Source organism: Tachypleus tridentatus, chromosome 9 (genome assembly GCF_004210375.1).
Source record: "Tachypleus tridentatus isolate NWPU-2018 chromosome 9, ASM421037v1, whole genome shotgun sequence".
Lineage (NCBI taxonomy): Eukaryota > Metazoa > Arthropoda > Merostomata > Xiphosura > Limulidae > Tachypleus > Tachypleus tridentatus.
The window spans coordinates 99851887-99874579 of NC_134833.1; the positions used below are offsets into that span (position 1 = coordinate 99851887).

At 31.5% G+C, this 22693-nt stretch overlaps 1 protein-coding gene across 3 annotated transcripts in view; it reads right to left on the reverse strand.

The window, feature by feature from the left end:
• Positions 1-22693, reverse strand: part of LOC143225869 (TOM1-like protein 2) — an 84535-nt gene that overhangs the window by 27800 nt on the left and 34042 nt on the right. For all 3 annotated transcript variants that reach the window (XR_013014118.1, XM_076456025.1, XM_076456024.1), the window contains exons 4-11: positions 19936-20082; positions 18324-18458; positions 16789-16869; positions 13840-14004; positions 13557-13635; positions 6187-6302; positions 2703-2793; positions 1859-2009 (exon numbers count right to left, since the gene is read on the reverse strand). Coding sequence is in view for 2 of the 3 variants with exons in the window: in XM_076456025.1 (XP_076312140.1) it covers positions 1859-2009; positions 2703-2793; positions 6187-6302; positions 13557-13635; positions 13840-14004; positions 16789-16869; positions 18324-18458; positions 19936-20082 (965 nt within the window). In the remaining variant the exon portion in view is untranslated. The remainder of the gene's footprint in view (positions 1-1858; positions 2010-2702; positions 2794-6186; positions 6303-13556; positions 13636-13839; positions 14005-16788; positions 16870-18323; positions 18459-19935; positions 20083-22693) is intronic.

Sequence of the window (22693 nt, forward strand, 5' to 3'; positions counted from 1 at the left end):
AAAACAATAAAAATACTTCTTTGCCTTTCTAATACACATTTATAATATTATCATTGATCAGGAAGTTGCACTGTATATATCCAATGAGTTTTAACTTGTTTGATGTTCCTCAGTTTCTTTCAACACTTTAATCTACCAACTGATGCAGCCAACTTTCCATTGTAAATGATATAAGCACAACATGATAAAGTTTATCTGTGATCAGTGACCTTACCTTTCAATATTGTGAAATAATTTGTTTTGAGAGATTCTGCAACATAACATTTTGTCAATAATACATTTGGTTAAGATAACTTTACACCTAGTAATTATAGCTTGTTCTCAGTGAAAAAGAATTTTTATCTGAATAGTTTGTCATCACAGGCTTTTTTGTACTTGTCAAGCCTCAAAATCCACAGATAACTGATGTCTTGCCATAAAAGAATTTTTTTTCTACAGGTTTCAGTCATAATACAGAAAAAATATCATAAGGAATAAAAATAACATAATAATTAACTATACACAAAATCCCAAGTCTGTAAAATAACTGAAAAGTATTTCAAGAACTTTTCTTGGGATTTAAAATTACATAATATTGAAGATTAGCACCTGACGTTCTGGTGATTACTGACTATTGGGTATATTTCTTTTTAAAGCAGAGAACCCATCAAACTTCCCAAAGCCCTCTTGGACAGTGCAGTAGAGGAAGCAAGAAATATAAATTAAATGTCAAGCTGGTTGAAAATGTATAAAATGGACTGGCAAAAATAAGTATTAGGTTTGAAGGTGTCAAAAAAAATCAACAAAAGTATGATGTTTATGGTTCTGACAGCTAGACATCACAAAAATGTACGTTTGAATATTTTTCAGTTTTTATTTACAAAATACATTAAATAAGCATTATATAATGCAAAATTATAAAGTTTGCAATATTTTAAGTTCAAATGTTTTTGAAATAGAATTATATATATCTTAATATTTATGTGCGAGTATGAACCCATCAGTTGGGAAAGCATTATGAAAGTTAGTAATGCTATGTTGTATTGTGGCATTTTCAAAAATTCTACAATGTTTCCAATGGTCAAAATTTTTTGAGAAAAAACAAATATATTTAATCACTTTAATGAATCATATTTTTAGAACTAATTTGAAACAAATAACATTCAGTATATGGCTGACACAAAGCTTTAAATTAAATTGATATTAATCATTTTATAATGGAGAAAAATGTATTACACTTAGAGTTGCTTTGCACAGATAGCACTAGTCTGTTTCAGCTTGTTTGTTTGTTATTTCTTTACAAATGTTTGTGCTAAGTCATAGGCTGTACTTCAACCTATCTGCATTAGTCATCCCTAAATTTGAAATGATAAAGACTTGAGAGAAGACACCTACCTAGTCAACACTGCCACTGACTATTGTCAGACCAAATAACAGGATTTAATGTCATTGTCATAACACACTCACTGCTTTAAAGAATTAAGTAAAGGGGTTCAAATCACAGAACCTCAATATCCAAAGCTTGGCTATTCTGTTTCAGCAGAATTTATAAAAAGCTAAAGATAAGAGTTATTAATAGAGTCAAGGCTATTTACTAAAGACAAATATTATTCTACTGTATTATTAAAATATGGCATTAGTGATAAATAATGACACTCCTTCTTTCCATCTATGTTGTACCTAAATTTTTGGTTGCAGTGTAAAATAGTAAATAATATCAACACCAAAATAGGTTGAAGCAATAAAAAATATGTTCATTCATTTATTTTCTTTAGTATTTTATGAAGATTAAGTTTTAAATTTACAAAATACTACTGAACAGATATCTAAAATATACAATAATATATCACATTTAAATTTCACTGAAATGAAGAATTACCTTGTTCTGGTTTGTTCACATGAAATATTTCGAGACTGGGCAAACATATCAAAATCATCATTTTCTGTCTGATTTTCATTTCGTGGCTGGTTTGTTGCTGAAACCATTGTTATTTGACTAATAGCACTAGTGGCATTTGTAGATCCTAAGTCTAATCACAAACATGTTTATGTTAACAGAAGTGTATGACAAAAACAGAAATAACATAAAATTAAAGCTAAGATTTAAAAAGAAACAGAGTAAAATAACAACATTGTTTTGAAAAACTTGAAGCATAGGCTACTATTCCTTAATTCATTCAGTAAAGTATTCCTCAAAAGAAAGTGTACTGAGATGGATGAATATATCATATTATCTCTCAGGAATAGATTTTACTGAATGATTTAAATCATCTTATATATTTTTGGAAAACCACATTAAAACCAATTGATTTTTTTACATCTTGAGCTGACTTTTTATTGGACAAAAATGCTGGAAGTTTTGACAAGTTAAGGGCATTAGAAATACATCATATGCACTCACATACATGTAAATAGTCGCAACAAGCTTCGCACAATTGAAGTACCTGTCTTACTTTTTTTTTGTGATTTTCAAAAATAATTTCAGGTATATCATCACTATTCAGCTTAGTAAATTATCAGATTGTCATTTACTTGACTCTTCATTTATCTTGTGTACAAAAAGGTATGAAGCTCACTTTGGACTATTTCATATAAATATGTACACTTACATAAAAAATACTTCAAAAAACAATCAGTTTGTTCAGTTTTTCAGTGATTGAAAATTATTATTATACTATTAACCTTTCACCTTCATATACCAAGGTAATAATTCTGCAATTTACCCAATCCTGCTAGTTGAGTCTGGATATTGTCACTGCCTGCAGTACCATTCTCACCAAAGTCTATCAGTGACTTCTCATCAGATCCATTTTCCTAAATATGAAGAATAAAAACTAAATATATCAATGTAACAATATTAAAAGAATCTCACTGTGGCCTCTCACAAAAAGGGTTTCAAAATGTCAGTTTACTGATATGCTCATTATTAACTTGTAAACATTTTCTTAATACAAGTGTTTTAAACATTCTTTAATTTTTTTCAACATTATGTTTTTTCCCAAATTAATATCAAGTTTAGATAACATGAATATTCAATTAATTAAAAGAAAATTCACCAGAAGGTTGTTTGCTGTAACTCTATACATACAATGAAATGACTAGACAAAATACTAAGCTTGCCTCAGATCTTCTTGCACTAAATCCTATAGCTAAATTATTCAGTAACATAAATTCCCCTGTTCTGTCTTTCCTCAGTTACTTTCAGTTTGTAGCTGAAATGAAAACATATGGTTACATGATTTCATAGCTTAACAAATAAGAATACCCCTGTTCTCTTATTCCTTCATTTCTTTCAGCTGGATAAAAAGACCTAAGAGGAAATCCAAACAATATGGAAATAGTTCATAGAAAACAACCATACATTTCAACACTGTATGTAAAGACAAAATTCTTTTGTATTTAAAATATTTATTTTGTCTTAACCAGTAAAATAAGTCTAAAGCCAACCAGCTGGTATGACCAAATAATTTGAAATTAAATTGTAATTATAGATTTTTATTTAATATTGGTGGAAATAAATACTCCATGATAACAATATTAAAGTTAGATATTCAGATCTATATCAAAAATAATATACGTTACAAATCTCTGTCAAAGGCAAATGTCTTCCATGGTATTGTTAACAATATACCCAAACTTGCTAATTTCACTGTGGGAGAAGTTGAATTGATTAAAATATGGTAGGCCTCCAAGCAGTGCCTGTGGTGCCAGATTTTAAAATAAAGGCTAAATCTGACAAATTACAAAATTAAATTGACTGAGATATAGGGTACTTTTTATCAAAAACCTTCTTGTGGAGGTACTGTGTTACAATCATTTACATTAATTACAACAAAATGAGGGTATATATTTCAAACATGCTGTTTCTTATCTTTCACCTAATAAATAAAGATGATCTTTCTTATGTTAACACTGAGAATATTCATTTCAGAACTCACATATTTTTCTATGATGTCTCTGATTCATTGATTATTCTACTGAACTGAATATTACATTTTAGATGAAGAGCAAAAGATCCTATTTCTGTAAACGTTCATTTTTGTAGGTTGAAATATTAAAAAGACAAGCTTTTGTAGATTATTATAGGGTTCCAAAGCAATTATACAGAAGTTAAGCTAACTTCTGAAAAACAGTAAAAGTTTTCTGAGAGGCTTGCATGGGAACGGACTCAAATACTTTGGTCAACAAATTACCTTATATCATTCTGAATGAATATCTTTAAGATGACATTTATAGTTATAAAATTATTCCATAAATTTTAGAAATAAATTAAAAAGAGCTAAAAATGGAACATAAGGGAATCATATAAATGGCACCAATGTGCCACCAGAATTAACTGGGCATCATCAGGATGAGGTACTTATCTTTCTCACTATGAATTCAGTCAATCTGACCAACTTCATAACCACTTCCTGCTCTCAATAGTTTCCATACTATAACTTTTAATGCAATAAGTGTATCTTCACAAAATTTGGTAGACTTTTAGCAAATATTACAAGGCTTTAGTGCAGAAACAATGAGACTTTTTAATGAAGTAATTTTCATACAGAGTTTTCTGTTAGTACACACACACACACACATATATATATATATATACAATATTTTATTTTACTAGTCCTATTGCATAATGATTTCCCACAGTAGGATTAAAAATAACTTTTCTTTGTCCCAAAATCTCAAATTTCATTTGCTTCATCTTCAGAGCCTCCTAAACAAATTTCAAATATTTTCTAAGTAAAACATTAAATTTTTCTGTTATTTTTTCTACCTTAACTCTATACAAGGTTGGTCAATTTAAATGATCTCATAGCCACAAAAAAAATCAAAACAATCCATTTTTCCTTTTTAAAACGACTTCAAATGTTAGCATGTAACCACATTTGTTTATCATAAATATCTTTAAACAATTTATATCTATTTATACTTAAGTTTTATTAATGTACTGCACTTTGAACCATGTGTAACTACTATTCACACCACTGTAAATTGTAAATCACATGATTAACATTCAGCTCATGTTACACTATCAAACTGCATTATACACAAACTACTTGCAAGCATACCTTATGAAACTTTTTTACCATATTATTATCTAGTTCATTTGAACTAACTTTATCTAACCAAAAGTTTTCCTAATTTTTTTGGATTTTAGTTACTTTTTTAATAATAAATAAAGACACACATGAGCGGTTGGTGTTTTATGGCACAAAACAATTAGTAAAAATAAAAAGTAAAAACACATGTGGAAAAACAGGAAATAAGGTACTTACACTGCCATTTATTTTCCAAGTTGTGACACATCTTAAAGAATAAAAATGTAGATTTATCATATGTTATTGTTGAGTGGCTCTTAGTATAACTAAAATGCTCAACAATTTTTCTTCATGGTAGGTGGTATAAGTAGTTCAAAACTATGGTTCTGAGTGAACCAAAAAGTGCAACACAAATAAACGTTTTAAAGTTCATGAAATGATTTAAATCGATAGATTAACTTAAAGATTTCCCACCTCTGAGAACTGGTGTTTTTGTTTGTGCAGAATAAAAATTAGGAGGTTCTGTTTGAAAGTAAAACAATTTTAGTGACACCAGGATGATTGTTAAAAGCAGCTGAATTGTTTGATTGGTATTAAAAGGCCATTATAGCTTTTATCATTTTATTTTCTTTGATTTTTGATGAATAATTCAAGCTTTATTTATCATGTGATATTCAAAAATGTGTGTGGGATGATGAAGATGTTCCTTCACTGAAAGTTCTATACTCATTCTGATTTCTTCCTGTTCATATGATTCCTTTATATTCCATTTATAAACTATTTTTCACATTATTTATATCTTTGAGAGGTATCTGAGTATCACATCTGCTATAATAATTTTTCTGTCCACAATTGTGAAGCAAATACAGAAATAACCATTTAATAAATGTTCTACAACAGAAAGAGTTCTTATGATAGGGTGACCATACATCCCTTGATGAGGAATGTTGCCCCAGAGAGAAAATGACTCCAAAAGTATAAATTACTTGAAAAAATTTATTATTAATTCTATTATATTTTTAATATTTGCTATGATGTTTACAGTGTAATTACAAAATAAATAAACAATTTAACAACAAGTTTTTATTAATGGTAATATTATGTTACTTAGGTATAGTATTTAGGTGTAGTAAAGTAATTGTAGACAATTTCTGGTCATTTTCTTTGTACCAACCTGTTTTTGTTGAGTTTGTACTGGTTGGCTTTGACTAACTAGGGTTTTTTTCTTCTCATATCTTTCATAACGAAGGAACAAGTTATTCAGCTCATCATTAATCCTTAGGAGCTCATCTAAACAAAACATTAAACATTTTTTAAAACTTTACAACTTACCAAATAATGTATTTCTCACATTTTAGATTTATCCCAATGAAAGGTTCTTTTCTCTGCCTCTCTAAGCATTGGTATGAATTCTACCTTGCTTGCTCCAGTCTTCCCACAATTTTGCCCCTACTGATGTTAATCTTGTTGCTCTCTCCACTCACATCATTGTACCCTCTATATACCCCCCCATCCATATGCAAGGTCCCAATTATCCTTTCTTATTCACTTTTTCAAGATTGGTAAGATTAAGATTATCAGATCCAAACTCTATCAATTATGGGAAGGAAGGATGGGACAGTGTAAGAGGAAGTATACATTATTTAAAATACACTTTCAAAACTGGAAGATGTAAACTTCTGAAACACACACCCCTCTGACACTTTTGCTAGAATCCCACACTGACCAGGTGGAGGGGCTGGTGAGTGCAAGAGCCACACAAAAAAACATCTGTATTAAAAAATAGGTGTGCAAAACTGAGATATGATAAAAAGCACACGAGAGGTCAGCTGTAATATTTCTAGAACAGGGATGTTCTTCATCCAAATAAAGTGAAATCTAAACATGTGAGATAAAAGCCAACTAGTTACAGAGTCAATATTGTTTATTATAATGAGATATGTCCAGGCATCAACCATACAGACAAGGTTCTACATCTCACAATTAGATTTATAGGGCTGTGGACACAAAGCTAGATCCAAGACTGCAATATGACATAACTGTATAATAGGAATATGGCATGAAGGGAACCCAATATTAAAGTTAATGGACTTTTTCACGTCAAGAAACGAGAATTATAAAGAAAAGGCAAGCAACAGCTGAGTGGACAAACTCTCACTCCGATCTGAAGAAGCACAAAATGCAACAAACAGAATTTGGAATTATGGACCAAAGCACCCAATCAGAAAGTTACAGAATGTTCCATGTGAACTACCAGAATGATGTAGGTAAGATACATTAAGGTACACAATATCCAACTGGACAAGTCTTCCTCAAACCTGAAGAAGCTTGGAATGAAACAACTGAACTTGTAGTTACAGATCCAATTCACACTTCACTTAACCTGAAGAAAAACAGAGGTCATCCAGCCTGGAATTAAACACTGAAATTCTAGCTTCTCAACCTTGGAGGGAAGGAAAAAACCTCCTGTGTTAGAATTATGAGAAGGATGTGGAACAGATGAAGCTGAACCAATGGCCCTCTATCATGATCACAGAAAGTAAGAGAATGACCAAACAAGAAAAGCTATGCTCATACAACTGAGTAATAATGAGTCATCTCTAAATCAGAATTACAAGAAGGCTCGTATATAGGCTCAATTGGCTCCTCACTTGACATCTGAGAAAACAATTCAGGATTAAGAGTGGAAGAGTATCCAGCATTGCCTGTTCTACCTGAGTGGAATAAAAAGTATAAACATCACTCAAGAGGAACAGACCTCTGTCCACCACTTCAGTGACTAGAAACTGAGAATAATAAGAACTCCTTTGCCCAACTAGAATAAATGGAGGATTCATACTGGGGAGCCCATAGAAACAAGTTCCCTATTTTGAATAGTTTGTTCAATTTAGGGGTAAGCAGGGATGATTAAAGTTACTCTATGTTTTATTCATAATAGTCCATGCGTAGCAGTCCAATATTGCATACAATATTTGATATAGAATAACTGTTCACCACCTGGAAAGTACCAAGGCAGTCTTATGAAAAATTCCATCTCAAGAGAGTTTATTGCTATCAGGAATTTGTAAAAACATGCCTAACCAAGTAACATTCACCACAGAATGAGATAAAAATTAAAATGAAGAGAAGGCCCCTGAAAAGGAATAGAATAGCAAAAAAGAAATAAAGTGACCCACCTCTAGGAAAATCTTGCTGGGGCATGTAACACAGCAATGGAGATGAGAGAGTAGCCAAAACCCATCCGAGGACGAGATTGATAAATCATGTAAACAATTTGTCAAAGTGACACTGAAGAATCCTAATGGATAAATAATTGGTGAGATGAACCTTGAAACACTTCAGTGTGCTCCACTTAACACTGGAGAACCCAAACAGGGAATGAAAGATAATCTAGATTTTAAATGGTGATATAAATGAAAAATGAAGAGAAGATGAACAGAAGAGAAAAGCCTTATACCCTTCCCTAGCTGCTACAGTTTTAGGTAGAAAGGATCCACTTGGATACAACAAAATGTAGTTGGAATAGTACAGTATCCTGTTGACATAAAGCACAAACACATCAGAATGTTGATGTTCAGTAGCCAAAAACAAAAAAACATATGCTTTAAATGAGAGATAATAGAATGAATATGACCCCAAAGGTTCAAAAGGTAGATGTGATAATGCATGGAGACCCACTGTGATATCCTAATTCAAAACCCAGAAAGGCTAACAGGGTCTAATAACCCAAAATAATTTCCAAAGTAGTGACAAAACCAGGATCTCAAAATCCTTTCTTCTCTTAAAAAAACAAAAAGTAGCTAAGACAACTTTATAAAAGGCAACAGATGAAGGCACCAGACCTTTATCAAACAACCATGTAAAAAAAAATTGAGAGACACGTGATACAAAGGGATGTAAAAGGTGAAACCTATGTCTAAGAGATCACTGATAAGTAAACCATCTTCCTTGATAACCTTCTAAGAAAAAAAGTGTTGAATAAAATGTGTTAATTAAAATGCCAATCAATGAATCAATCCTTCATGTGATGTGATGGTCACATAAAAGTAAGACATGAAGTTTAAAAGTGCTGACTACTAGATGAAACATGTCTGATCAAGGGTGACTTAAGAAAGATGACCAAAGATGAAGGGGAAGAGATTGACACTCCTGAAAATACTGGAGGAGTGGAAACGAGGCCTGACCCAGCCAATATAATGCCACCAAAAGAACATGGGAGGACATCCAATGAATCAGTGTCACAGTCTTGTAAAACAAATGAATTGAGAGGGATGCATAAAGAGGAAGACCAATTTAATCCTGGCTGAAAGTATCTATTCCCAAAGTCAGAGAGTGAGATACTGAAAACCAGAAAGATGGGAGCTAAGCAGTCTAATGTATGGTAAAAGCATCAATCTGTGGTTTTTCTAAACAAGAGCAGATCCAACAAAAAAACTTGAGGAGGAAGTATCCATTTTGTAGGAAGAGTTCTGTTGGGACAAGACAACTGCTTGGCAGCAAGATTTATTACCCCTGAAACATGACAACTGAGGAGAATAATGTGGTGTTTGTATGTCCAAAAGAGAAGACTCACTATATGAAAACAAAGATCTGGAATTCATGATGATGAGAAACCCATTTGAAGTAAAAATGTATTCTCAAGATGGCTGGTACGGGAATTAAAACTTTAATTGAAATAAAGTACAGAACAATGTTTCAACCTCTTTAGGTCATCTTCCACTGTTTTGAAAATACAGAGATCTGGAATGAGTGTCCACTTACTTTGAAATGCATGAAACTACTGTATAGTTGTCCAAATGAAGCATCATCCCCTTCTATTGCAACAAGATGTGAAAAACACTCCTAAATGAATAAGATACTGTGTGAAAATAAGACTAGACTACTTCTTAATAATAAATCCAGCTCTTGCAGCTTCTGGTAACTTAGTTTCAGCACATAGTTCTGCCAAATACCAGGAAAGAGAAAGAAGAAGCCAGTCATTTATATAATGGTGAATGCAAATACTATAGAAGTGAATATGACAAAAAAACCTCTGACTATCTTGCAAAAAACAGATGGAGCTGATGTGAAGTTGAACTGTAGCTCACAAAATTAATAAACCTGGTTGCTGTTTACAAAACAGAAATAATGCCTTAAGGAATCAGTGATTAGAATCTGTTAAATTTTATCATCCATCATATGAGGTAAAAGAGCCATAGAAAAAAAAGAAATTACTCCATTGTACACCGAGGAGGCTAGAATAAGCAATAATGATGGCAAAGATTGGTGACAAGTTAACAATTTCTCTTTTCTTTTTTGGGTATGACAAACAGCCAAGAATAAAAGACCTCATGAAAGAATATGATGCATTTTATGGCCTCTTTGTGTAAAAGATGCTGGATGGTTTGTACCCAATAAATAAAAGTAAGAGGATCCTTGAAGAGTGGAAATCCAATTGGTATGAGAAATAGGGGACAAGAAGATATGAACTGAATGACCAATCTACTCCTAAGAACTTTAAAGACCCACTGATCTGTGGTGAATATCTCCCATACTTACATAAACCCTCTGAGGTGAGGTCTCACAGAGAAAGACCATTTAAGGTACTCATCAATACCAAAATCTGCAATCTGTCCTGAAGGAAGATCCCCATATGTAAGGTTGAAATCTCCTTTGTGTTTTAATGGATAATGGCACTTAAGCAAAATATATGGTAATTCAAACTGGAAATATACTAAAACATCCTACAGGATATCTTTGGGACAGTCAAAAAAAACAGTGTAGAAAATGAAGAATGTAAATGAGTCTCATCTACTCAAAATTCCATACAGTCTGGAATTCCCACAAAAACAGATCGTCTGAGAAATAGGAGCTTAGCTTCTTTGTGCTCTCTCAGGGCTCACATAGGAAGGTGAACTCCCACTAATAAGACATCTATCTTTCTCCAAAAGATCCTAGCAACAAAGGAGAGAGCAGAAGCTGATAATCTGACCAAAGAGGAAGTCAATAGATGACTAAGATCATCCAAAATTTGAGCAGGGGATCTATGATGGGCTTCAGATGACAGCTGCAAAGATTATAACAAATGCAAAACTGTATTAAGTGATAGACAAATTCTGGAAAACTGGGACTGATTATGAGGAACATGGACATTTTATCTCTAGCTCCAAATAGGAGGTGGGGGATCTAACCCTTGAGAGTCTAAATAAGGGTTCTTTACGTGATGGAAATCAAAGGCAAGCTGATCCAATAAATGAGGAGGACAAGGCATGGCAGCACACTCAGTCAATTGATCTGCAAATTTCTTGCATCAACAGCAATGTTTGGCAAAGATGAAAGAACAAGGTGATCAGCCAAACAAGTTTCTGTTATTAAAAAAGGTGAAAATTCAAAAGTCACAAGAGATATGTTCAAAATATTACAAACATGGCATACAAGTTGTAAAAAAGGGTGCAGGAAGCAGAATGTCTCTGAGGTTAGAAGTAGCTGACTAAGCAAAGGAAGGTGCTGGTGAAATAGTTTAAATTCTCAATAATTCACTTTAGATCTCCTAGAAACTCAACCTCAGAGCCAACATGACAAAAAAGCATCAGGCTGCATGTAAGGCTCTACTTCTCTGCATTTAAATAACTGTATGTCCTCTGTAGAAGGTGCCCCCCATGATACCTTGGGAAAATTAAACTGGTGAGGTGGTAGAGGGGAGGCATCAGGTGACTCTGTGTAAAATCAAGAAAATAAACAACAAACTTGTGCCCCACAAAAAAGTGTCTAAGATAACTCAAAAGAAAACATCAGAAATGTAGCAATAGTGCTGAAAAAAATCTGCAATAAACACAAAAGACAGTCTTCATAATTGAGAAAAAGTAAACAAGAAAAAATAATGGGGATCTTATATACAGATTAAGACTAGGGATGCATTATGTAAGTGAAGAGAGTCATAATATTACACCTTTAAGATCAGGCTCATGCAATTTGTGGAAACAGTGTCATGAATTTCTATTGTATTGTTATACATGCATTAACTCTGAGGTATCCTCTCAGAAAATGGTTTTACAATTAAGTATTTTTCTCAAAAAATGTTATTTTTCTATTGCAGTTACTTACATTTAAACAAACAAAAATTAAGCTCAAGGTGATTTTTATTTTAAGTATCAAAATACTTTTCTTCATAATCTCTAGAATTTCCTAAAAGTATATCATACATTTTTTGAAGACAAATATGAATATTTATACGTTAATTTTCATCATAATTACCAGATTACTAAATATCTATTATTATTAATGTACAATGCAATGAAGTGACTAAATTTAGAAAATAAATGAAATACATACCTTTTGATTTTTTTGTATAATATTTTTAAAGATGTTTTGCTTATCTTCATAATTTGGTTTGTTTTTTTTCCTTTTCACATAATAGCTAATTTTTAATGTTTTATTTTCCACTTTTGTCCTTTACCACTTACTATTCATCTCAACACAAGCAGTAAAATGTGACTAATTTTACAGGCAATTTACAGTTTTTTTGGAGAGACATGTGCAACCCTTTGGCAAAATTTTAATTTAGTATGTCATATCATAAACTTTGAGAATGGATGCAATGTATGCTGTACACTTGAAAAATGTTAACATCTTTTAATTGTGCATTTTAAAGCATAACTGATATGCAATTAACTAAAATCTAATTGTAAGACATAAGTACAATTTAAATTGTATCTCTGACTAAAACACATTCAGACAAGAAACAACTAAGTATTACACTTGGTCAAACAGCCAACCATACTATAATCAATTTCATAATGAATATGCAGTGCCAATTTCAAAATATCTACTGTCAGATTCCACTGCAAAATAAGCTCTTTCTTATAGGTATACATATGTGTATGTAGTCACTACATTGAAGACTATAAACCTCAAAATAATTTGTTGAAGATGGAGATGGCAGCTGTCAGGGGTTGAGAAAATTTATTACTTATTCAAACTATATTCATTCAGAAAAGTTTGAAAGAAATGAGTTAAAAGGTTATCTTAGCATCTCAGTGTCTAAACATATCCCTACAGTACTGCAATTGTATTACTGAAGACACAGTGCATCAAAGTTGAGAATTTTCATCGCTTCGTGGTTATGTGACAATATATTTGAAGTTTCAAGTAGTTTTTAAAGGTTTATTTTGAAATAAAAGACTTAAAACTTCGATAAAATCAAACTTTGAATCACAACATCCATTATAATATTAAATTAATTCACATACACTGAAAGTGCATCTGTTGCAAAAGGGTTCAAATTACAAAAATGCATTTGGGTATAAACATAAAAGAGAGCGAGTTAGAATTCATATAAATGTTTAGGTGGCTAAAGAAAAAAACTTTTCATCATGATAAAGCTAAAGTGTCAAACAAATTACCTTTTCAAAAACTCCTTATATTATCATGCTCAAATACCTAGTCTTGAGTTTTCTGTTTAACACAATAGTTTCAAATACTTTAACACAAAATATTCAGAAGAGAAAAAAAAAACGAACATATGTATCAAGGCTGAATAAGAAAAAAGTACTTTGTTTTCCTTACTTGTAACTTCTTCATTGGCAATTCTGTCTATGAGTTCTACAACACGACTTTGCATAGCTCGACAAGTTCGTTGTAAATCCTGTTAATAAATAGAGATTTAATGTTTTATTTCCCCAATTAATAAATTTTGTGTCATTACACAAAATGCACACTTAACTGAAAATCACTAAAAGAAATTAAATGAATCAGAAAATGTTCTTATTTCTCAAAATTATTTTAAAATAGATGACTAAAACTATTATTTCGATCTTCTTAATACACACAATGGAGAAGATTTCTTAACCTGAAGAAGTTCCCAGTCACTATCATGTTCCTTTCCAGGAGTCATCTCTGTTAACATTTCTCCAAATACCTTCATATTTCCTTGGACTACATCCAATTCACTTTTAAGCTTTGCCAGTTGTTCAGATGACAAATTTAAGGGTCCTGAGCTTCGTACTGGACTGACCTGAAAACAGTTAAGTTACTTATTCCACAAAGTTTTGTACTAACTGCTTCCGGACATCTTTAGAAAAGCACGATTATGAAAGGAAAAATAATAATAAATAGATTCTGTAAACTTAGTTCAAACAATTATCAAATGAGTGCATTTAAAAAAAAATAATCACATGAACATAATCTGTAGCCCTCAGTGGTCACCTGCAAAAATATTCCACATATTCACAAATAAAGCCAAACTAGCTCTACTGTTCCTAAGTTTAGAAGATAGTTACTGATGAAACTATCAGCACTGAAACCTATAGATAGTGAAAGAACAGATGGGAAATGAGGAAGTGGATGGATGAACATGGAGTTTAAAGGGATTGGGAGGACAGGATACAGCAAATGGAAGAGGAGTTTGAAAAAGGTAGGACATAAGGGTAGTCAATGAAAAATGTTGAGGAAAGGTCTCAGCCCATGACTATAAAAAATCAGGTATCCCATCAAAAAACATAAACATACTTATGTAAGAATGGAAGTCTTCCCCCAAAAACCCCACCAACAAAACATCAAGTGATAGGGCACAAGGCTGAAGAAGAGCACGTCAATGTAGTAAAAGGAAGGGATAAAATGTCTGCCAAAAACTTTACAGGGAAATGATGGATTGCTTCCACAAGAATATAAATGGAGGACAGATAATGTAAAAGGGTAGTAAGGTTAAGACAAAGGTGAGAATACAGAGCTTGAGAAAGGCTAACAGAGGACAGTAAATCAGAACTGCAGCCTTAAAAAAGAAACTTCAAAGTTTGGGAGTCTAAAAACAAACAAACTTCAGCATGAGTCTAAGTCAAGGCATACATGCAACCAGTCGAAGAAGACAAGGCATAACACCACCAAAGTAGTGTTGAGAGCAAAAAACGTTTCAACATGGATTTAGATATCAATGGAAAGAGTAAAAACAATATTCTGAAGAACCTGAATGAAAAATGGAAAGAATACAATAATAAATAGGGAGAATGAAAAAAAGAGGTAGCATACATGAGCAGAAAATTTGCAAAAGGGCTCAAAATGTTGAAGTATATCCACATTTGCAATGGAACAATTGTTTGCAAATTCAAGTGGTGAGAAAAAGATTGCCTAAAATCCACATTCTTAAACACAGGAATTAAAGGAGGAGAGAAGTGTGAGTCAAGGCCTAAAAAAGGCCCAAGCTAAATGCAAGACTCCAACACCTGTCACACAATAGCTGCAATAGACAAAGAAGCACCTGACAACATTGTGAGTCGTCTGCCTAGAGTAAAGAAAGTCTAGATGTTCAACACTACACAGTATAGAAAAGACTGTCTTTGTGTAATTCACACAATGGAAAATAAGAGCCAAAAAAGTCTGCAGTTATTTGCAAATAAAAACAAAAAATATTTTCACAACAGACACATTTCAACATGAGTGTCAATTGAAAAGTGATGATTTAACAAGTAGTATGGAACAATCCAGCTGCCGTGCTAAACTCCTAGTTGTGAAGGGTTGTTATGTGCTCATATACATGCAACAGTACAATAATATCACATGGAAAAACATGAAGTTAAATGGGAACCTCAAAGCTGGTGGCACATTAAAAAGTTCACAAATAATGGGAGGGAAGCACTGAATTGGGAAATTCAGATGTGAGTAGATGGTATGTATTGTATTGAAAACAGAAACAAAATATAACTATGGAAAATTGTCAAATTCTAGTTATCTCCTTTTTTGATATAAAAAAAAGTCCTTGTGCTTCATATTGTATTTAATGCATACTTCACATCAATCTAGAAACAAAATACAACTACAGAAAATTATTGATTTTAGTTATCTCTTTATATAAAAATGTCCTCTGTGCTTCATATTATATTTAAAGCACAATACTACACATACAGTTATGACAGAAAGTGTTTGTACCCCTGCATCGTGAGTAGTTTTCCTCATAACTTAAAAAGTATCACGAGTAGGCTAATAGAAGCATAATATATTTTAAATATTATACTAACACACATCTAGATAAATTTTTATGTACATTAAATGACAAATAAACTGTTTATAAACTGTCGTAATTGTACATATATTTGTACTTTTAACAACTAATATAACCAAACAAAGCAGGCTAACATTGAAAAATAATGTCGTAAATCTCACCATTACAATTAGATTTAATTTTGACATTGACTACATTTTTATGCAATAAGCAATACAACAATACTTAAAACAAAAACAATTAAGTACAATATTTGTTAGACAATAATCAAAACTGATAACTTAATTATCTGTATTTTTTTTAACAATGATGATTTTGTGTAACACTAAACTGTACACACAAAGCTGAACCAACCAACAAGAAATTGTACCATTTTAATACAATGTTCACACATGAAGAACTTCTTCTTTACATTCTTTTCTACAGCTACTGTACTTTCTTTCAAACTCAAAATTAGAGCTGTAAAATTACTAACTGCCAATTATTTTTTGAAAGCCTCTTTTAATAACCAATTTATAACAAAGAAATTATATTCTTAAAGATCTTTGACTTTCCCTCAAACCTTCTATATGCTGATAAAGAAATTTCACAGTTAATATTTACATAATAATGTTCCATAAACTTAAACCAGACATCCTTAAGTTCCTAACACTTTCTAAGATGTTACATATTTGTTAAGGAATGATTAAGTCACTACATGTACAAGTGTAGAAACTAGAAATATCCCAACTTACTTGTGAACATATAAACACACAGACACAGACCAACTGAATCTAAACTTCCATGATGAAACAACATATTTACCTGGTGGGCTACTGGATGCTGATCTACAGGTTGTGGTGGTCGTTCCACTTCACCATGAGGTTGCTGATGGAATGGTATGCTCTGTTAAGCAACACAACAAAGTACCAAAAAATTAATACCTAAAATAATGCCAAGAGATAAAAATAAACATTAACATTTTTAATTAAAAACATATAAAATGCTTTAAAACTAGAAATATAAGTAGAAACATTAACTGCAAAGGTATACCAAAATGGAAAAATTATCCATGAATTTTAAGTATTTGAAGCTTAACAACATTGCTCTTTATAACAGTAAAGATAAGCTGAACACAGTTTCTTGGAAAACTGACAGCAAGTATGGAACTAACATGAGCAGAAAAACAATGATTTATAAGCATGAGGAAGAATTTTCCTGATGGTGGAACTTACTACATGTTGTAGTAAGTATTGGTCTGTCCGTTGAATATACCCGAAGAAGACAAAACCTGTACTATGTTCCACCACCAATAAAATTATTCCTTACACCCACAAATCATTGCTTGCCAGCTTATTATTATATTAGCATAATGTGCTTCCTTACTCATGTAAATACACCAATGAACTTAATTCAATTTCTTCTAATTCTGTGTGTGAAAATATAATAGAATTGACATGATTTATTGAGGTATGTCATTAGATTTTAAGTAAAAATATATGAATAAAACCAATAAACATAATTTAAGTTAATTAACAGGAATAAAACTTATGAAACTAACACTTCATCAAAAGCAGTATCAGTAGAACTATTTTCTTAATCTCTTACTAGTAATAAGATAAGTATTTCTACTTTCAATGTTTTCTTTGACTATTAAATAGTTTGCGTGTATCTTTTATTTTAAAGATGTTAATACTCTATTACTATACATAAAAGCACAAATTTAAACTCTTCACAATAAATGTTTACTACTTATCAAAAATAAAACAAACCAAAACTGAAGAATACTGAAAAAGTTATTTTTAAGTGTTTAAGGAAATATGTATGTTTAATGTTAAAAGACATACAAATCTAAAAACTAAAGAAACAGATCAAATCACTTTAAAATGAAAGAACCAAGTAGTGTAAATATTAAAAAGGTTTTCCAGTCTCCAGCCTTTAAAAGTAGCATTAAGGTATATGATAATAACCATTATAAGTAAAATATAATAAAACATGTCACACATAATAAAAGTACAACTTTATAAAATCACATCAAAATAAAATTTATACATTGCCTAGCATTCATGGAACATTCAAATGTTGATGTAACCCAAAAGTAGGGGTAACAACATTCAACCATAATTCAGCATTAAAAAAAACCCACCTAAAACAGAGCTTTACACAGAATGCATTCATGTTGAAACTAGAATTACATCCTCATTTTCATAATTTTTTTTTCTCTCAATCCTCTTACTTTTTAATAAATAAGTACATTAGCTTCCTGAGCACAATGTTTACACTTTATCATAGGTTATTCAGTTAAAATATTTATAGCATTTTAACTTAAAGTCAATAATATTTAAATACTATTACCCTACCCTTTGTGGCGTATGTATTGGAGCCATTGTCTCTAAGTCTGTCATTGGAAACTCAATACCTTTCTGCTTCAAATCCTGATAAACCTGGACAACTCCTTGCATTTCTGAATTTGTACGGAAAGCATCAGCCCAACTCTAATTAAAAACACAAATAGAAAGGCATAAACTAACTTAATATATCAGCACATCAAAGCAAAAATTTAATTGCTCGAATGTATTCTGAAAGAAATATTTCTGTTGTCTTATAAGTTCTAATTAAATTTGGTGAATGTTCATCTTAGATACTTATAAAAAAAATTAAAAATGTGATTCCACTGGCCTTTAAATGTAATCAGACTTACAACCAAATTTAACAAAGAATTTCATATCACCTACTAATGACATTTCTCTATGGCTCTTCATCCATATTTAAAACTTTACAGTTATTTTTTATAACACCAAAACTGCAGGTACCTAAAATGAGTAATATTTAATAAAAATATCCATTTATATAATAAAGAAGCATTCCACATTCAAAAATATAATTACTCTGGATGATACGAGCTTTACCTCCATTCAAACAAATTTAAAAAATAGTTTTTTACTCCTAATACAGGAAATAATGTGTCTCACACCACATCACACTTTGCAATTCAAATATGCCCTATTTGTGCTTCAACCTTCTCCTTGCATAGCACAAAGTGCAACACAGTTTTGGTTATAGGGAATGCACAAACTTGATCTGAGATTTTTAAATGATCTGTAATTTGTACCACTCTTTTCACAGAGTTCTTAAAGATGTGTACTGTTATGTTTTGTGATAATACTATTGGATAAGAAAACACATTTTATTGAAGAGAGCCTAAATTGTGGCCTCTTAAAAAATCAGAAGATTGGTTTCTATTTTCAAAAAAAAATGTTTTCATAAAAAAACTTATTACATTAGTAGGCCTAGTGAAAAAAGGCACCATACAGCATAATTTTTAGGTCTAAGAATTCACAGAAATATTAAGCATAGTGTTAAAATAACTTTTATAGAAATAGTCTTTTGAATGTTTTTTTTTTCTATAAATTCAAGCAATTTGATACAGTATTTTGTGTTTCTTGAATGCACATGAGATAGTGTGTTAAAACTACAAGCTAGAGCAGTGGGAGGCAAATGTTTCTAAATGTGAAATGAAACTATCCTATTATCTTGTTTGTATGTTTGTTGTACAGATACTTTACACTAAGACATCATGAGGGGCATTGCTGCTATACAACATTTTTGAATAAAACATCTCTCCATAGAATGTTAGCTGACAGAACACACAATAGTTTGGTTCCATGAAGGATTGATGCTGTTTGTTTTTAATATATTTTACACAGTTGTCTGACAGTTCAAAGTACATATACATAGAAAACCTTATAATAACAACTTCATAATTTATTTTGTTCTGTACTTAATATTTTCCAATTATTCTGTGAAAGAATAATAGATATCTGAATAATGGTATTCAATATTTCATATAAAGCACTTGTGAAATAAGATTGGAGTACATTTTTTAATATCATCTAATATAATTTGTGTGATTATTTTATCTAGCATTTGCTATAAGACATTATTTTGTGATGTATTTCAACCATTACTTACTTGTATTAGACTCAGTACCTTCTCTTGAACAGCAGCAGGAGGGTCATTTTTTGGTCCAATCAACTTAACTAAGTCCAAAATAAAATCTTTTTGAGTAATAAGCAAGTGAAATCTCTTCCCACAGTTCTTTACGCAGGTCTCTAAAACCTAAAATATATTGCAAGTAATTTTGTTACTTCAGTTTTAAACTTGCCACAATTAAGCAATGTATGTTCAAACCTTCTTCTATAAATTTTATATGCATCTTTTCAATAAATTAAAACTTCCTCAACAATTTGAACAGTTCATTCTTTCTAAGCAATTTCGCAACACCAAATCTTAACTACATACCTATGACCTAAAAGGAATCAGCACTTAAGGTTATCTTACATTTCAGTTTAAAATATTTTTAATATTTACCAGGTTAATGTTCTTAAAAAACAATCATGAACCATTCCATGTCAAATCATCCAGATTTTGGAAAATTTCCCAGGTGACCCCTTCAGAGTGCCTTGAAAAAATTCACATGTGCTCATCTACCTATATAATGAAAAACTGCCAAAGATTAGATCAAAATCTCTAATAGTTTCTGATTCACAGCCCTGTAAAATTTAATTAATGTTTTTTTATTTTTGGCAAATTAATTTTTGGGCAACATTGGCTGCTTAAAGCTGCAAAAGTAGGTGGTAGAAGGCTGAAATTTGCTACACTGATGGAATTAATCTCACAGAATTCAAAAATGGTCTCAAAGTTTCACTCTCTTAGCATTTTCATCACCTGAAAACCCAAAATCATAAAAAAAACATCAGTTTATTTAATAAGCCACAGCTCTAAGACTTAATATGATACAAAGCTGAATGTTTTTTGCAAATTTCCTATAACATATCAGTTGATAAATCAGCAATTGTTGTAATTGAAAGTCTGTTAGATCTCCTGTAAAAAAATGTTGCTGCATGCAATTTTTCATGATTTAGCTAAAAATATCCATACTTCAGGCCACAGTTTGACCACATCACCAGTTAAGTCAGCCTTTTCAGATTTTTACCATATAATCTTGCATCTCTGAATGTGATCTACAAAAAAAATCAAGATGGTATTCAACCTATTTTTTGAGTTATAATTTTTTAAAGTATCCTCTGACCATTCGTTTTTTACTTGAAAATAAAAACTTCAATTCAGGTGTATTACTGTGTGCAAATATATCCATACAACTTTGAAAACATTTATGAATCCCATTGAAATATTCTAATCAGCCTTTACCATATATTCTTACATCTCTGAACACGATCTCAAGATATCAGTGTTGTTAGCATGTGTGTTCTGTCAGATTGTCTGAAACACAACACAGTTGCTGTTCATGCTTTCATTACCACAGTACTAAGCCATAGAAAACAGAAATATCCAAACACAGAAAAGAACATTTATTTCAGCGATGGTGCAGCTTCACAATACAAGAATTTTAAATATCTTGCAAATCTTTGCTACCATTTTGAAGATTATCAGTTGTCTGCTGAATGGCATTTTTTTTGCCACCAGTCATAGGAAAAGTCCATGCAATGGAGTTGGTAGTTCGGTAAAGAGGCTGGTGGCTTGTGCAAGCCTCCAATTGCCTATAAATAATCAAATTTGAAGTGTCTCTGATATGTACCATTGGGCAAAGGACCACATTCAGGGCATTCAGTTCTTTCTTGTGAATCAGGAATCAGTCCTGCAGAATTTTGTAAAGTTTGATCTACTTGAGCACTTTGTAAAATTCAAAACTGTGGCAGGTATTAGGTCACATCATAGCTTTATTTCCCACTCTATCAACAAATTGTATATGAGAAGGCTATCAGATGATGATGTTTACACAGTTGTAACTGTTGGTAGTAGCAGTGAAAGTGATGCTGCAGTAGCTCAAATAGGGTCTGATGATAGCAATGACAATTATCAGCCAGGGAAATATGTGGCATGCATATATGATCATGAATGGTATGTGGGAAACATAAAAGATAGATCAGATGACCATTCCAATGTGTTGGTGTCATTTATAAAGAAATCAAGAAACAAACTGTTCTCATGGCCTGCAAGGTCACGTAAAGATGAAAGCAGGATTCCTTTCCAGCATATTCTTTGTCTGATAAGTGCACCTACCATGCAAGGCAGTAGTGCTTGCCACTATGTTCTAATTCAAAGTGATCTCAACACATAATCAAATTCAAATTTCAGACATTCATTCAAGCTGTCTCTGAACAAAGCAATGTTTATTTGATGTTGTTATGGCTAATTTATCACCAAAGCAGTTTTTGAAACATTTCATTGTCATGATTATTTCAGTTTGGTGTGACTATAATGTTTCTCAGTTATCCCCTGTTGTAGCACTGTGCTTTTTTGTGTCTGATTTACCTTTGTATGTATTATATTATGAATCTTAAACTCAGTCATATCTCCATAACTGCAATGCACACACAATATATTTGCATTGACATGTGATCTAACTAGTTATGCCAATAAACTTGTTCAGAAATGAATTAATTTTTGTTTCTTACAACTTCATTATTTAACATTGCGAAAGGCTGGTTAGAATATTTCAGTGGGATTCATAACATTCTGATAGGTATATTTCAAAATTGTATGGATATATTTGCACACAGTAACACACCTGAACTGAATATTTTAAAAATAAAAAACATATGGTCAGAGGATACTTTAAAAAATTATCACTCAAAAATTAGGTTAAACAGAATGTTATAGAATATTTGAAAAAAAATATTTAGCTTGTATCATATTAAGTCTTAGA